Consider the following 17,511-nt stretch of genomic DNA (forward strand, 5'->3'; position numbering starts at 1 on the left):
TGAACAGAAACCAGTACAAACCATCATATTGTGGACGTACTGGTCGGGGCAATTCGATTTCCCCGGGGTCTGTTGTTCAAGGGGGCACTCTCCAGTCCCCCCTGATCACTGCCACCAGCCAAAACTTGGATACTACTTTTTATATTCGACCGCGAATATATCCCAATGGGATTTTCCCATTGTTCGAGGCTACCAACTTTAATTATTTAATTCTCATAGCCTCGAACATACCGCCGGTTTATTTATTTAATATTAATTCGCCGGTTGATATTTTTTGCCAGGACTCGATTCTAAATGTGTTCTCTTCTGTGACTCCAACCCAAGTCGAGCCCTTTGTTCCACTTTTTGGCAGGCTTCTCCACAGAAGCCTCCAAAAGTGGTGCCACTGTCTGGGTACCTCAGGGGGTGTGGAAGGGGGTTTAGGCACCCTGGACTGAGTTACCTTGGTAACTCAAGTCGCACTCTTGTGTGATTGGCCCAAGTGGTGAGCCGGCCGGTTCACCACTTAGCATGTTTGATTGACAGCTAGGCTGAGTGAATGGGGTGTGCTGCATAAAAGCAGGGCTTTGGGGACTGGAACTTCAGAAGTCGCCGCAGGACCTGAGAATCCGACGAGGGAGAAGCAGAGCCGACCTACCACGACGACACCACCGGTGGAGCCCTGCGGAACCAACTCACCACTTCCCGACGACAGAAGATCTCCCGGCTGGAGAGGCTTCTTCCACTGACTGGTGGGCACAACCTGTTTACCTTCTTCTCTTCGCATCCCAGGCCGTCTTGCGGTCGAATTGCCCGTGCCAAGCACCCCGGCAACCGGATAGCCACTTACTTACCGCGAATAAAAGGACCGCTCCTTTTACCTGAGAAATCCGTGGCTGGTTTCTTCCCTGGCAGTGAAACAGACTCCTGTCTTCCTCCCCGACGAGATCCTCTCTTCCCCCGGACGAAGCACCGACTTGCATCGGCTACCAGGAACAACTGCCCCCGCTGGAGTATTGTCACCACTTTAAGGTACCGTGTCCGCCAGGCCTCCCTTTCTAAAGATTGCTACAAGGTAATAACCCCTTAACCTTCTGGACTGGGCTGGCCGTCTTGACCTTCTGACTGGTCCCTTTCTTTTGGGTCCAACTCTTTTTGAACCTTTGCAAGACTCTTGTGCACTGCAACCGTGTGACCTTGGACACATTTCGTTCTGATCCTCTTAAAGTGGATCCGGCCTACTGAACTCTAACTTCACGTTTGTACTTGCCTTCCTCTCTTGTTTTGATCTTATGAAAGTGTTGGGATCTGTTTCATATTATACTCTGCTTTTCTCTCCCTTGTTAACGAATTATTAGAGTGCCATCTGCGTTAAGCGCTCACCGCTGTCTGAAAATAAGTGGGCTTTACTTAAGACTTGTCTAATATTCTTCTAAAGGAGTGTATATCTTTTAGTGACCGTGTTTTTGAATTGCTTACCATTAGTGCCTGTGTGTTTTTCTAGATGTGGTTTTAAATAAATAATTATCTCTCTTTTACACCAAGCTCTGGTCAGTGTTTACTTGTTCTACTGTGTTCTTTTGACCTATTGTGAATACTCTGTATACTGCCTAACTCTTCTTGAGGAAAGTCTGACTGTCAGCCACAGCTACCAAGTGAATCTGTGTGGTACAGACTGCTACCAAGTGGGTTTACTGCCAAACACCTGTAGTCTTAAATCTTTTGCAGTGGTCCCAGAGGGAACAGCACAGGTTTCTGCCTAACACACGTGTCACTCTTCTCTCTACCCTTTGCTCCGTTATTCTGTTGGCCAGTAGGGTCCCTACTTTATCACCCCTTTCGTAATACCACCGTTTGGCGTAGCACAGTTTTTTCAAAACTTCCCCAATCAGGAGTGTATGCAACATCTGTTGCTTATTGCGCATCTTTGCCAGCAACCCCTCCCGTTCCACCCCCGGTTGCGTAAGCTCTGCCCTCATCGCTCAAAGGTCCCTCCTCAACCTCCCCTCCATCAGCCCTCTCTCCCCCTCTTCTTCCGGGTGCATTCCTGTATAATGACCCTGAATGTGGCCTTGGCAGCCTCCCATACCATTTTACATTGCACCTCCCTGTGGCGTTTGTCACAAAGAAGTGCTCGATCTCTTTTCGTAGGTATTCCCTGAAAACTGTCCCTGGGAAGGCCGTCATTACATCTCCATCTTGGGGTTCCCCGTGCTCCCGTCTCCACTCCCCATCCCACTACTACCATCTCGTGGTCCGACCAGGTCATAGATTCCACTCTCGGGGACTCAACCATTACCCCCCCCTGCTACTTTGGGACCAGCAAAAGTCAATTCTGGTTTAAGTTTGGTGCGGGGGCGAGAAAAGGTGTACCCACCAGCCTGGGTGTTTCCTGATCTCCACACATCTTCCCAAAAATGATCCTGAAGGAACTGTGCCAGCGCCTTGTGGTCCCCCCCCCTTGCGGTTCTACCCAGTCCCCCTGTATCGACCACCAGTGCATCGCTGGGTCCATTATGGCATTGAAGTCACCTCTGTTAGGCAAAGATTGTATGCAGTACTCTCTGGGACCACTACACACAACTCTGACTACAGGTATAGGCAACCCAACCTTTGGTATAAGTTTTTACTACACAGTTTTGGTAGCGTGTTGAGCAGTCAGGCTCATCTCAAGAGGGGTAAATGTGAGCTGTACTGGAGGTACACAGAGATTTACAGTTAAAGGTATTCAAATAAACTTACACTCGGATTTCTTGCATAAACAATTAATGTATTTATCAGTCCGTTATAAAGCCTTTTCAGAAGGGAGCAATGGTATATTAAGACACAAATACACTTCAATACTGTACACTCTTAGTTTCTAAATCAGTAAAGACCCTTTTGGGATGGCCCACAGACAACCTACACCCACAGGTGACTTCAATAACTAGGGTGCTGGGGACATTAATATATCTTAATGTTCGCATTTACAATACTTTTAGGAATTGGTAAAAGGCAAAGGTTATTAGAACACAAGAGACCACAAATATTCTTAAGCAGGCAAATACTTTGGGATCCTCCAAGAAGAGTCATACAATTGAATGGGCTAAGCCAAAGTCAATGGGCAAAAGTCTTGTATAGGATGAAGCACTTCTGGTAAGTAAATGGAAAAGTCTTTGCACAAGTTCTTAGGAGTCTGATTAAAAGAAGAATCAAATGTAGGGCCACAGCTGATTAGACTTGTGAGTTGTAGAAGTTTCAAGCAACTCTACAGTAAGAGGTAATTTCTCTTAGACTTGTTTTACAGCACCTTAGAAATGAAGAAAAGATGCAGCTGATGACTTCTGTTCCTGTGCAGATCTGCAGATCTCACTGTTCCCGGGCCTCAGTCGTGCGGATGTCGGGGGACTCCTGCAATGCACTGGGACGGTCAAAACTTGCAACCGGCAAACTTCACTTTTAGTGGCTGTTCAGTGTTTCAGCTCCTAGTGTATCGCAAATAGCAACACAGAGGTTCCTGGCGGTTGAGATGCGACTTTCCTTGCTTCTGGGGACCCGCATTCTGTTGAGGGTGCTAAGGCTTGGTCAGTCCTGCTTCCTGGGAGTCCGGAGGATCTTCCAAAAGCTCTAGGCCAGCTTAAAAGCAACGCACACAATCTAGTGTTCCTCTCCCTGGCTATAAGGTTTCCAGCAGCAACTCTGTGGAAATTCAACCAGTTCCGAGATGGATGTCCAGGTGGCTTACTTTGGAGTTGGTTGGTCCCACCAACTCAAAAAGGGAGAAGTCGTCCCTGCAGGGGCTTCTCTGCAATGCGAACTTGGTGTTACAGCACTGCAGCAGGGCTTCACCGGGCAAACCAACGGTCCAGGAGTTGCAGCAGGCGTCCTCTTCAAGTTCTTCTTCGGTTCCTTCGTCCAGTGGTCAACTCTGCGTTCCAAGCCAAAAGACTCACCTTTTATTGAGTTCTCTCCCATTCATTCCAGCCTAGCTGTCACTCACCTAGCAGGGTGGCTGTCCTTGCCGGATAGTCAGCCGGCCAATCACCACAGAGTGAATATAGGTCTCCTATGAGACTAAGCACAGGGAGTGTCGGGCACCTCCCTCACTTCCTGCCTACCGCAGACACTCTGGAGCCAGAGGCGTATTTCACTCGTGAATGCCACCAAAGGCAAAATGAACAAAGCGACCAAACCTGGTTTGAAGCGCAGAGTAAATTTCAAGAAGGAAACAAAGAAATGGCGAAAAAAGAAGACCAGGGCCATTTTGACAAAAATGGCACCATTGGGTGCTTTACTGCAGCTGTGAACGCAGCCCGCGGTAAATGCACACCATGGCAAGTTAAAATCAAACCACTGCCACCAGCCATTCAGTGAGGAAAGAGTAACAAAGAATGTTAGATGAGAAGCTAGACAAAGTGGATACTAGGTAACCCCTCCAGTACCCTATTGTAACAGTGTTTGCTGGGTCTAGAAAGTTACAATTGTAAATAAAGTCAATTTCACTTTACTGCTCTGGGAAACTGAAGGTGCTGTGTGACACAATGTAAAAGATGATCCCTATGGAGTTTGTCAGGCTCCATAACCAAGAAACAGTTCAGAAATCACATTAGAATACATGAGAGAGTGGGTGAAAGGTCTCTCCAGGTTAGAAAAGTCAAGTCTTCAAAATCCAGCAAAGTTGCTGGGGGGTCTCCAAGGTGGAGGGAATTAGCAAATCTGAGAATTCTCCCTTACAGAGACCAACTCCACTGGACCATTTGACTAGCTGTACTTCTTTGTTGCTGCAAGAACCGAATGCTAGGGGTCGAGTAATCTGTAGTCAAGTGACACGTCTGATGCAGTAACGAAAATGCTAGAAGCTCCAGGAGTCTTCTAGGACCCTCCAGAAGCAGGACAACCAGATCCAGAGTCCCCTCAACAGAGTGCAGGACTCAAGGAGTGAAGGAAGCCCAACCGGTATCCAAGATCCTCGACGGTGCTGTTTGCTAAGCACTGAAACCGCAAAGTGCTACTGAACTAAAAAAGTGCCCATAGCTACCGACGACGTCCCAAGTACCGCACAGGAGCCCTCTGTGGTATGTCTTTTGGAAGGACAGTTCAACAGTCGGAGGGTAAGAAGAGTCTTCAGGGACCCAGGACAGCCAATGTCACTTGAGCAAAGTCTAGGGGAGCTGAGGTACTTCTTGAAGATAGGCAAGAGTCTTGCACAATGTTAAAGAGAGTGTCGTTAATAAAAATCACTGTTGGGCCAGATGGGTGCTGTCCACAGTAGCAGGCTGTACGTGATTTCAATCCGGCCCACACCCAAGTCTCGCCCAGCATGTAGTGCGCAACTGAAACCCTTATTCCTAACCATAGTGCCATCTGTCCAAACCAACCCAAAAGTATTCTTTTCTGTGCTGCATATGTTTTTGGTGCTCATTACTTGATTCATAGTGTATTAAAGATACTATTCTGTGTTCCGTCACCCCAATGGTGATTGTTGTTTACCTATTAAAATATACTGGGATTAAATTTTAAATACATAAATAAATATTTACCTTTGCAAACTAGCCAGATTCCTGGCTCAGTGTGACGGGGGTCTCAGGAGAAGGGTGTGATATGAGTTGTATATCGTTCAGAATATTGAACTTGTAGATAAAAATGAATAAGGGTTTCAATCAAAATTCATGAGAGAGTGGGGAAAAAAGTTTCACTCTCCAGGTAAAGAAATCAAGTCCTCAAAATCCAGCAAAGTTGCTGGGGGTCTCTAAGGTGAAGGGAATTAGCACTTTTATGAGAATTCTCCCCAACAGCGGATACTGTATATAACTGCTCCAACGACCCCACAACCACCCCCCACAACAGAAGATCCACTCAGAACACCAGCGCATCCTTCGTGTAGACAGCCAGACTTCCAATAAAGGACGCCATTGAAGTCGTCCCGGCCAACCAAGTAAAACAGGGGTATTTATTCAACTTACTTCCATGTGCCCAAGAAAGATCTAACAATGCGCCCAGTATTAGATTTGCGCCCTGCAAACAAGTATGTCAAGCCACAAAAGTTCTGCATGACTACGCTACAAGAGGTAATCCCATGGGATCCATGGGTGCTGTACTGCAACTGAGTATTCAGCCTGTGGTAGGAAAAATTCAACCACTGCGACCAGCCATTTAACGTAGTGAGGGTAACATAAAAATGTTACATGAGGATGTAGGTTAAGGGGCTACTAGATAATCCTGCAACACTACACAAACTGGTATGTGCTGGACCTACAAAGAGAAGAGGTAAGTAAAGTCAATTTCACTTTACTATTCTTGGAAACTGTAGTTCACAGAAGAAAAAAAGGTATTTAAACCTGATGAGAAATCTAAAAGGATTTCTCTGCGACACTGCACACCGCTGTGCGTCACCATACAAAAAGTTGATGCCTATGGAGTTTGTCAGACTCCAAAAACAAAGCAAACAGTCCAAATCATGTCAAAACACATGAGTGAGAAAAAGGTCTCACTCCAGGGTTAATATTAAAAAGTCCTAAAATCCAGCAAAAGAGCTGGGGGTCTCTCACGTTGAAGGGAATTAGCACATACATTATAATTCTCCCTAACAGTCCTATTCTGGCAGACAAAGGACAGGTGGGTGGAAGACTCCTCCCCCACTTCATGCCTGCCCAGACACTTTGAAGCCTAGGCGGGGATACCCCAGGGTTCCCGCCAAAGGCAAAACACACACACACACTGACCTCCTCCCAGAACAGTAGAAAAGGGCTAACAAAGGTAAATCATGCTAGTAATGGAGAAAAAAGAAAGGAGGCCCCAAGTTTGTGCTTGGGTGCCACTTTTGTGCACTATTACGGCTATGGACATAGCCTGCGATATAGAAATTACACAAGAGTTGGTTGAACACGTCCACTGCCACCAGCCATAACTAGGAGACTACTCCTGTGACATTTTAGTCACATAAGACAAAGAGAAGGGGGATACTATGTATCCCTCTGGAACTCCACTGACGGTGGTGTGTGCCAATCTCTCAAACTATAGAGTTTTGGGAGAGATTAAGAACTGTAGTTACTTGAGGATATTGAAGAAGAATCTCAAAGGACCATAAGAAACCCCAAAAACACTGCTCATAAGGAGCCTTGTGCTGTAGTAGTAAAAGCACAGATGCCTCTAAGAGCTATGGGGCAGACAGACTCCATTGTACAGGTAGATTACAAAGAATAGAGTTCCAAAAGACAGAGCCCACAAGCATGAAAGAGTGGGAAACTGCTACACTAATTCAGATTTGAAAGAAAAAGGTCCAGAAGTCCAGCAAAAGTGCTGAGGGTCTCACTAGGAGAGGGGATGAAAATGCAATAAAAAATCTCCCCAACAGTCACTATAGCTTGTGAGTAATGTAGTTTTGGCAATCCTGGTTGAGTACAAGTATGCTGCAGAGGTAGTAACTCGCTTGCCAGGGACGTACAGCTTTTTGCAATCTTCGTCCAGTGGAGATTCCGCTGAGGACAGTAGTACTCCTGCCATTTTACGGGTTGTAGTAACAAAAGGAGTCCGGAATTGCGTGTCCCGTGATGTTAAAGTGGGTGAGAAGGTGCCAGACAGAAACTCTTCTGCACAGGGATAAACTGCCCGCGTGAGTGAAAGTGTAAGCAACGAGGGGGGCAGTCACTTTTTGATGGAGTTTAACAGAGGAACGGCCTGGCTGACTGGGGCCTTTTCATTTAAAATATCCTCCACAAAGCCTGAATAGGGGGCGGCTTTTTGCGTAGTGATCTTGAAGTGATCAGAAGCCTTTTTTAAGAGCATTGAATGTCATCTGGTCGTCTATAGGCGATGGGTCTCTAGGCTGGGAGACTGTCTGGGTATCCAAGAATTTACTTTTGGTATTGGGGTCATGTGGTGGGGTGTGCTATGTGCCCCGATCATCCACAGGGTTCCAGTCTGGGTCCTGGTAGCTGGAATATGGCCTCCCTGGTTGTGGTCCGATGTGTAAACTACATCCTGATCAGGTTCATCTGGGTTATCTCTGAAAACGTTGGCCTGGGGGTCCAGATTGGATTCCTCCGAGGCAGGGAGCCGAGCTCCCGGAGAGAGGACCTTTTGGGACTTGGCAGGGATGGGGCATGAGTACACCTCACCAAGTCTCTTCAAAGTGTTATGAAACAGGTCTGCAAAGTTTATAAAATCTGCCATTTTGTTCATACAGACCTCAAACCTGTCCCTGGTCCATGCAGAGGAGTCTGAAGGATCTGGAGGTGGAAAGAGTGTTAGGCCCTTAAATAGGGCCTTACAGAGAGGCAGGGAATAGCCTTCTGGTAAAGAGTCCTTTCTGGGGGTCGAAACGAGTGGATTAACTTCAGAAAGCTTCTTCCGAAGTTTTGGATGTAGAATCGTCGAGTGGCCCCGTTTCAGCACATCTTTCGGCATAGACGCATTTTTGGTGCCATTTTAGAAGAAAAGCTAGTTATAACAGATTTCGCACCATGCAGACAGCAACAGTGTAACGCAGAGGGTGACGAACCGCGAGGTTTGGAAGGCCAAGCCGAAGGTTTTGACTGGCCTGCAGGTGCAGAAACTTTGACGACATGGCTGATGAAAGTTTGGGTGCTTTGAAACATGTGGCACGTGTGTCCTTGACGCTGGGATGCGATCTCCCCTTAGCACCACCGGCGGCATTCCGGCTGGGGGCGGACAGGTAGGAGCATGAGGGCGGTCAACAGCCTCTGAATTAGAGCTGTGGCTTCCGCCGGATTCCTTGTCCGAGGCGACAGCGGGTGATTAACTCTCGGCCTGCATGGTGTCGGCTGCGCACCGTTCCATTATCCATTAAGTTTTCGGTCGAAAGAGTTTACAGGCTTTGCACAAGCGCTCGTCATGATCACGAGGAAGACACTGATTGCATTGGCGATGGGGTTCTACTCAAAGGAATATCCTGTTGCAAGACGGGCAAAATTTAAAGGGAGTCCTCTCCATAGCAGAGGGAAGCAGCAGCCAGACCGGAAGAAGGAAGAGAAGGGGAAAGAGAAAGGTATTTTTAAAAGGAGAAAGTGTGAAGGGCGGGCCTGAAGGCCAAGGCCACACCGTAAACAGTTGCCAAGCAGCTCAGGTTATGGAACGTCAGCAGACAAATTCATGCGTCAATAGTCGTCGAAAATGAGTGAAACACTGAGTATCAGTAGAATTAACTCCAATTTTAGAACGCACAAGCTCTGCATTTTGTGCAACCAACTAGGTAGGCAGAAAAACACAATATGTGGGACCTCGACGCATGAGGGATCTTGGGTACACTACACGTCACATTAGGGATATAGTGTTACAGTCATGGCCATGTCGACGTCCCTTTTTAATCTTTGGAAAAAAGATGCAATACTCTGCAACTACACTAGATGTCGTGCTATATGCACAGCATGCGATTCTAAGCAGATTCACAAACATCAGAATTGTAAATTGCACCAAAAGACTTTACTTACCTAGTGGAACTGTTATCAGTACCAATCTCGGACGGGTGATATTGTATGCAAATATGTGCTCTGTAAAGCGCTTTGGGTAAAGGTGCTCTATAAATAACACCTCATTATCCTGTAGTAGTTGTAGGTATATACTGTTCTTTGAATCTGTGTTCCACTATTCCGAAAAGTATCCAGGCAACAGGGTGGTTAATTATGTGCTTTCTCTGAGTCACTGCATTACTGACCGGGTGTAGTACCCTTGTATTAATGAAAGTAATCAGAGAGTAACTTATGGTTTTACTCCCCATGAATAGATGTGCTTAAGTAAACTGGTTTGATGCGGTCTGACTTTCCTAGAAATACTGTTAGTTTTCTAAACCAGGTTTATGCTTTGGTCTGTGTACCTTAAAAGCATTGTGTTGTGTTTATATATTTGTGACTATGACAACGTAGTTACCCCAAGACTTAACTTGGCCTAACTATTTATAATAAACCTTTATTTGTTATACTTCTGCTTGTAAGTGTTTCTGTTGAACCATTGGTATACTGCAAGTTCTTTGTACGTTCCTACAGCCCTCTCTCCCTCCCAAGGTAAGCCTGGCTGCTCTCTCTACGCTACCATATACACAGGCGGTACAGCCTTACACCAAGAGTGGCGTCTTGTACTGTCTCAGTTGATTGGTTTTACTAGGTTACGCTTCCCTGGTCTCCTTGGGGACGTCAGGTGCTGGTGCTTGGAGTGTCTGCTTCCCTGGGTTGAGGCGCTGCACGTCCTATGTTCCCTGGACTGGCCTTGGGTCCGCTCCTACGACAGGGGAAAGGGTGGTGAGTGAGACAGTCTGTGCCTGCCTCCTTCCTATCACCACCCCCCCCCTCCCCTCCCTGTTCCTTCCACACGTATTCCCACTCTGGGGTGCTCTCACCTTGTGTATTTGTTTGGTGGGCTCTCCTTCCTGCTTAGTCTCAGCAGGGGCGCAATGTCCTGTAGGATCTAGTTACTTCACTGACCCTTGAGTCGGTTGACAACCCAGTACTGCTGCGGTCGCCACTCGTGTTGCTTGTGTTGCTCTGCTCGTTATTGTCCGTTTAATCCGTTGTATTGTATGTCGTCCTTGTGCAGTTATCTGTGTTGTCCTTTGCTGCGTGCCGCAGTCCATGCGCCTTTCACTGTTGCAGCTCATGTCGCTGCTGTGGCACTACGCCCACCTTGGTGTGCATTGGCGTGGTGCAACACGTGTGAGTGGCTGTGCCAGTGGGTCAGGGTGGCCTGCCATATGTCTAGGGGCCAGCGCTAGCTCAGGGGCGGTTTGCGTGATCTAACCTGTTCTTTGTTTCTCTTTTCCAGGTACCTGTGCGCTGGCGTATGAATGAATCCGATCAATGGCGATGGAAGCAGTGAGTAATGAGCGGCGGGGACAGCGTGAAGAATGAGTTCAGTGATTAACCTTGTTCTCCTTTTGCTTGTGCAGGTGCCGGCGACCAATGAAAGCTGGAGTCCTTGACGAACAACCGGAACGCTGTTGGAGGCACAGTTAAGTCAGAGCAGGGGAGTATGCAAGGCCCGATGGTCTCCGGCTTTTCTTTGCTGGTCTGTGGAAGGTTGCTGGCAGAAGTTCCTCGGAGAGCGTTACGCTGCTACTGCAGAATAACGCAAAGGATGCTTTAGGGCTTGGGTGGGGCCTATATAGCCAACCATGCCCTGCCACTGCCATGCTGCAATGAATTCCAGAATTTCTCTGCCACGCCCCTGATTGCAGGCCAATGCAAAATCTAATGGCTCAGAGCCACGCCCTAACAGCAATTAGCACAGAAATCAATCACTTAGTGGCAGAACGATTATACCTGGGTTTTCCTTGGGATTAGCTCCATGAGCCTGGTGCCAAAAGCGCCAGGATTGGGTCCAGGTGGCCCTCCTTTGAGGCTTGATCCAGTCAGGGCCCTTAATGTGCCCCAATGTTCCCACTGCTGTTGGACTGGGCCGATCTGGTCTGCTCATCGTGACATACTGAGCCCTTAGTTGGACCTCAGAACAACCGCCCTAACAGACACTCCTGGGTTGGATAAACAGTTCAATCAAATTACTCCTGCTTGATTTACTTCAACAATCTCTTTGGCTTTCACAATTGAGGGTTCAGTGGTTAAGACCACACTGTACACCCATTACAGGTCGCATAACCAGGAACCCTAGGCTCTTTAGCCCACACAGTTTCTTCTCCATCTGTCCCTGTGGGAAGGTTCGCTCACTTTAATTCTCCTGGTCAGGCTCTTTGCTTTGCCACAATGTGTCACTTGCCACAATGCGACATCTCCTTTGCCATTCGTTGGCCTTGCCACACTGTATACATAAAGTTCACTTTGCTGTGGTATTTTTTTCCTTCCCATCTTTCTGTCATGCTCTTAAGGCTCTTTCACACTTGCTCTCTTATTTCATACGTTGTTTTCAAATGGGCACTTTCACATTTATCTGTTATCAGGTCGTAGCTCTGCCCATAAAGGGTTCATTCAGTCTGGTATTAAATATTAGTGATGGTTCACTTTTGCTGCTTCACTTTTCTCCCAAACCTGTGGCTTTGTGTTTGTTTCATTGTGTGTGTATTATTCTGTGCATTCAGCATTCGCCTCTCTAAGCAGGCACCTTCCCCCAGGACCACCCCGGTTTCGAGTGACTTTCACCTTCACTCACGGTCCATGGCGTTCCTTCCAAGCAGTTGCAGTATTCCGTTTCTGCATCCACCGCGAACCCTGCATATACTTTGGAGGCTCCTCTGTTCCAGCTGGCAGCTCTGCTTCTCTTCCGCGGACGCTGGCGGATAATTTGTTTCCTCCCCCCCTGCAGATCTGGTTGTGTATCTCCGACCACAGAGGCTTCCATGCCCATGGACTTCTTACGGCCTGCATGGTCATGGGAACCACAGTTCCTTGGGGTCATCTGCCGGCGTCCTGGCTCTCGTGCAGGACCCACCACGGCTGCCTTCTTGCAAACAGGACCCCCTGCTGGTTCCCTCCATTCTTATACCCCTGCAACCACTTCTTCACAGGTTGCATGTGCAAGTTCTCAATTGAAATTGCGTAACTACATTTAGAGTAAAACCTGGTACATGCCTGACTGTTACAGTACTCTGCAGGCCTCTTCCTCGTCTCAGTACCAGAGTGGTGAAATGACTTACTAGTTTACACTACTCGTAGTCACCTCTTCCTCGTCCTTGTATTGTAGTAGGTTGAATGAGGGGAAAATGTTTTACAATAGCCCATAAAGGCCAGGGGAGGGTTGAGTTGGTTCTCACAAGAGAAAGGGGGGATACCATGTCTCGCCTGAGGATACCCCCTTTCCAATCCCCATGGACCCTCCACCTAGGTGTTCCTCCCTAGCTTCTCCACCTCCAGGATCCGAATCCATAGGATAACATTGAGAACAAGTCTTTGTATCCTTCCATTCCTCTGCTTTTTGGTCGTCGCACATGGGCAGTGAAACATGTAAGAACACATTTCCAGTAACTTTGTTGCATCTCTTCTCTAGAACAATCACAAACACAAGTGCCTCACCTGCATCAGATACATTCTGGGGAGAAGCATTGTGACCTTTGGGCACATGGTCCCACACTTCAAAGGAATTGGACCGCTGAAGCCAGGGCACATTTCTTGTAACTCGGTTTCATCCAACCATCACTTACCTTCTTTTATTGATTTTAAGTAATTGAATTCATTTTAAGAACCTAGGGTGACTGTACATATGTTTATTATTGAGTGTTGTGCAAGATCACCTGCTCGTTTCATTTTTTTAGTGTGTGTTTTCAGCATGGAACTCGTATTTTTGGACATTCCTGTTTAAATTTAATTGTGTGCTTGCTTCACAGTACGGACTCATTATGTATCCCTGACCACATACTCACTCACCTGGGAATAGCCTTGACTGCTGTCCATTGCTACCTTCTTTGGGTTCTAGCCAACATATCAGAGTTCCCCTGTTCACCATAACTAGGGTGGTCTCCTAAAATCTGTCCATCTGGCCAGGTTACAGAAATTAATCTTAAATCAGTGATGAAACTTCAAAAAGGTCTAGAAAGGCAGAATATAAACCCATGCTTGCCAGGAAGGGACCGAAGGAGCATCTCCACAAGCCTTCTCACAGACATGACATTTTTCTAAAATGCAAGCAGTCCAAAAAAAAATGGATGTTAAATCCACCCTTTTAACAATATTTAAAGTAGCTTACCTCTCCATAACTGTCAAATTGTTTGTTGTGAGACTTTTTTCCAGTACCGCCAAAACCAAATCCAAACTTGTCGGTGCCTAAAGTGAAATGAGAGCAATTATCACCCAGTACCCAAACATTAGAATCCCATACAACAAGACAAATATTAATGTCCATGCAATCTTTGTTGCACATAGCAAGGCAGGTTAGGTACGAATTGATGCAGTCACACAGTGTGAGACTACACAACACTTTCAGGCGTTAGGGAGAATTCTCATTTATGTGCTTATTCCCTTCAACCTTAGAGACCCCTAGCTCTTTTGCTGGACTTTAAGATTTTTGTAATTGTAAACCTGGAGTGAGTGAGACCTTTTGTTCACTCCTGTGTTTTGACCTGATTTGGATTATATACGTTTCCTTTTTTCTGGAGTCTGAAAAACTCCATAGGCATCTACTTTTTGTATGGTGACAGCACCTTCAGTGCAGTGTCAGAGAAATCCTTTAGAGTTCTACCTTTTCTTGTGTGAACTACCGTTCCCAAGAATAGTAAAGTGAAATTGACTTTACTTACCTTTTCTCTTTGTGAGTCCAGTACACCCCATCTTATGTGGAGTGCACAGGGTTACCTAGTAGCCCCTTATCCAAGATCCTCACGTAAAAAAAAAAAGTATGTTACTCTCACTACTTTAAATGGCTGGTGGCAGTGGTTTCATTTTCCTTCCATTGTGCTTTTCTACCGCAGGCTGAATGCTCATCTGCAGTATAGCACCCAAGGGTGACCCATTTTGTCAAAATGGCCCGTGCCTTTTGCCATTTTCTGTTTGTGAGGTCTTTCTTGGGTTTTACTGAGCGAGCCAAGCCAGATTTGAGCCCTTGGTTTCTTTTGCCTTTGGCAGGCTCTAGTCCTGAAACCCGCCTTTGGCTCCAGTGTGTCTGGAAAGGCATGATGTGAGGGAGGTTCCCGAAACTTCCCTGTTCTTTGTCTTTAGGAATGCCTGAATCCAGCCAGTCCCGATTGGCTGGCTTGCTGTCCTGAAAGCATAGTTTGACAGCATAAGCAGTGCATGAATGGGAGAAACCCGCTTAAAAGGCAAGGGCTGGGGTACCAGGGGGCGCACAGATGGAGGACACCACTTAGCGTACCCTCTGCATCTCAGACCCCTTCTTTTTGCAAATGTGCCTGCATTTGCCCCTAGTACAAAAGCCCTGCATCAAGGATTGAAACCATAAACATAAGGAGCACACACTGTGCGAAAATCCAAAGGAAATCGGACAACTCAAGGAGAAAACTTGTTTTGTTTGTGTGACCCGGTGGTCTGTGAGAGAACGTCATCGCCTTCCCCGCCCGTGCCAGAGAGACAGGCTGCTGGAAAAATATGGCTGGTCTCCCTTGGTGGCAGGGCCACCCGCAAGAGCAGAGCATCTGAACATCCAGGAGTACGGCGTTGACGAAACAAATCCGCCCGACCCCCTCCCCCACCTAAGAGTTGATTGCGCAGACTGGCCTGTACATTACAGTGGCTGTGGGGACCCCCCGCAGCACTGTGGGTGCGTCTGCCTCAACATCAAAGAGCTACGTCCTGAACCAGTACGGAGGTAGGCACCGATCACCACGGGTGTGGCGCTGGTGGCAGGGAGACACCCGCTGATCCCAGGTGTTGGCCAAGCGCACAGCCTGTAACGTTGGCAGCGGGTGCTGCTCAAGGGGCAGCCTGCGAGAACAGTCTGCCACGGCCGACCGGGACTCCGACGACGGGATGTGCACTCCCTCCCGGTCCGAGTGCCCACTGTGCCTCTGCAGCCAGTGCCCCAGTGTTAGGGAGAATTCTGTGTTAAGGCTAATTTCCCAAACCTTGCGAGTCCCCCAGCAGCTTTGCTGGATTTTTGGGGTTTATTTTATTCTCCTGCTAGGAGTGAGACTCTTTCACCCACTCTTAGACATGATTTGAAATATCCTTTGGCTTAGTAATGTGTTTAATGGGCTTTGGGGTCTTTTACTCCATAGGGCTTCATGTGGTTTTTGTTAAGTGTGTCACACAGCACCCTCAGTGCAGTAACACAGGGGTGTCATAGTGACCCCCAAACATAGACTCCATACCCTGGGACGGACTACTCTCTCCCAGGGCATGTAAAGTCACCGTTGACTTTACTAGTCTTAAATTGGGAACAGAACCAGTACAAACCATCATATCGTGAAAGTACTGATAGGGGTAATTAGATTGCCCCTGGGTCTGTTTTTAGAGGGGGCACTGTGCAGTCCCCCCTCGTCGAGTTTCTGGCTGGTGGCAGCGGTTACCACGCAAAATATTCCTTAAGAATATTTAATATGGGATTTTCCCATTCATTTTAAACGCACCACTTTTTTGGTGCAATGTTAAAGATAACGGCGGGTTATTTATTTAATATTTATTCCCCAGTTGGGTCTCGGTTTTAAAATGGCGTTTGTGTTCGCCTCTGTAACTCCAACCCAAGGTCGAGCCCTTTGTTCCACTTTTTGGCGGGCTTCTCCACAGAAGCCTCCAAAAGTGGTGCCACTCTGTCTGGGTCTACAGGATGTGGGGGAGGGGGTATTTAGGCACCCTGGACTGAGTTGCCTCGGCAACTCAAGTCGCACTCTTGTATGATTGGCCCAGTGGTGAGCTGCCCGACTCACCACTTAGCATGTTTGAGTGACAGCTAGGACTGATGAATGGGGGTTTGCTGCATAAAAGCAGGGCTTTGGGGACTGGAACTTCAGAAGTCGCCATAGGACGAAAGAATCTGAAGATGGAGAAGCTGAGCCGACCTGCAAGGACGACACCACCGGTGGAGCCCTGCTGAACTGTCTCACCACTTCTTCCAACGACAGAGCAGATCTTCATCCCGGAGAGTCTTCTTCCTTTGACTGGTGGGGATAACCAGTTTTCCCGCCTTTTGGCCTTCCCGGGTCATGTCGTGGCCGCCTTGCCTGTGCCAAGCACCCCGGCAACCGGGATACCACGTTTTACCACTACCGCGAATAAAAGGTAGTACCTTTTAACCGGAGAACTCCGCGGCTGGTTTCTTCCCTGGCAATGCAACGACCTTCATCTTTCCTCCACGTTGAGACAATCTCTTCCTCTGGACGACGCCATGACTTGCACCTGCTGCCAGGAACAACTGCCCCCGCTGGAGGATCCTCTCCACTTTCAAGGTACTGTGTACGCCTGGCCTCCCTCGCCAACGGTCTATGTGGGGTGACTCTTAAAGCCTTCACTTACCACTTGGGTTGGCCCTGGGCTGGCTAACTGAACTTTTCTGAGCTGAACTAATTCTTTTCTGAACTCCCTGCAAGACTAAGACTTTTAAACTGTGTGATCTTGGGCGCATTGGTGCTCTGTGCTCTCTAAGAGGGAGCCTGGCCTCTGAACTTTTTACTCACAAGTAGACTGACTTTCCTGCCTTGCTGGGCGCTTCTAAAGTATTGTGTGCTTTTCCTAATTTCTGCCTTTTCCCTCCCTTTTTCTTAGCTTATTGGAGTGCCATCTTTAGTTCAGCGCTCACCTCTGTCTGGAAATGAGTGGTGTTAACTAAGACTCGTCTAATAAGGAATAAGGGATATATATATTAATAGTGACTGTTTTTGAACTTGCTTACATAATAGTGCTGGAGTGTTTCTAAGTGTGTCTTTAAATAAATAATTATATACTTTGATACCAAAGCTCTGGTCAGTGTTTGCTTGTGCTACTGTATTTTGGTACCTATCTTGTATACTCTATATACTGTCTAACTCTTCTTGAGAGAGGTCTGGCTGCTCAGCCACAGCTACCAGGTAAATCTGGGTGGTACAGACTGCTACCAATTGGGTTTACTGCCAACACATGTAGTCTTAAGCCTTTTGCAGTGGTCCCTAAGGGAACTGCACATGTTTCTGCCTAACACCCAGCCACCCACCTAATCGGAAGCAGGAAGCGC

At 47.4% G+C, this 17,511-nt stretch overlaps 1 protein-coding gene across 2 annotated transcripts in view; it reads right to left on the reverse strand.

The window, feature by feature from the left end:
- The window catches only part of DDX1 (DEAD-box helicase 1), a 795,552-nt gene that overhangs the window by 549,496 nt on the left and 228,545 nt on the right, over positions 1–17,511 (reverse strand). For both annotated transcript variants that reach the window (XM_069605939.1, XM_069605941.1), the window contains exon 9: positions 13,600–13,676. In XM_069605939.1, coding sequence (XP_069462040.1) covers positions 13,600–13,676 — 77 coding nt within the window. The remainder of the gene's footprint in view (positions 1–13,599; positions 13,677–17,511) is intronic.

Source organism: Ambystoma mexicanum, chromosome 4p (assembly GCF_040938575.1).
Source record: "Ambystoma mexicanum isolate Mex_15411 chromosome 4p, UKY_AmexF1_1, whole genome shotgun sequence".
Lineage (NCBI taxonomy): Eukaryota > Metazoa > Chordata > Amphibia > Caudata > Ambystomatidae > Ambystoma > Ambystoma mexicanum.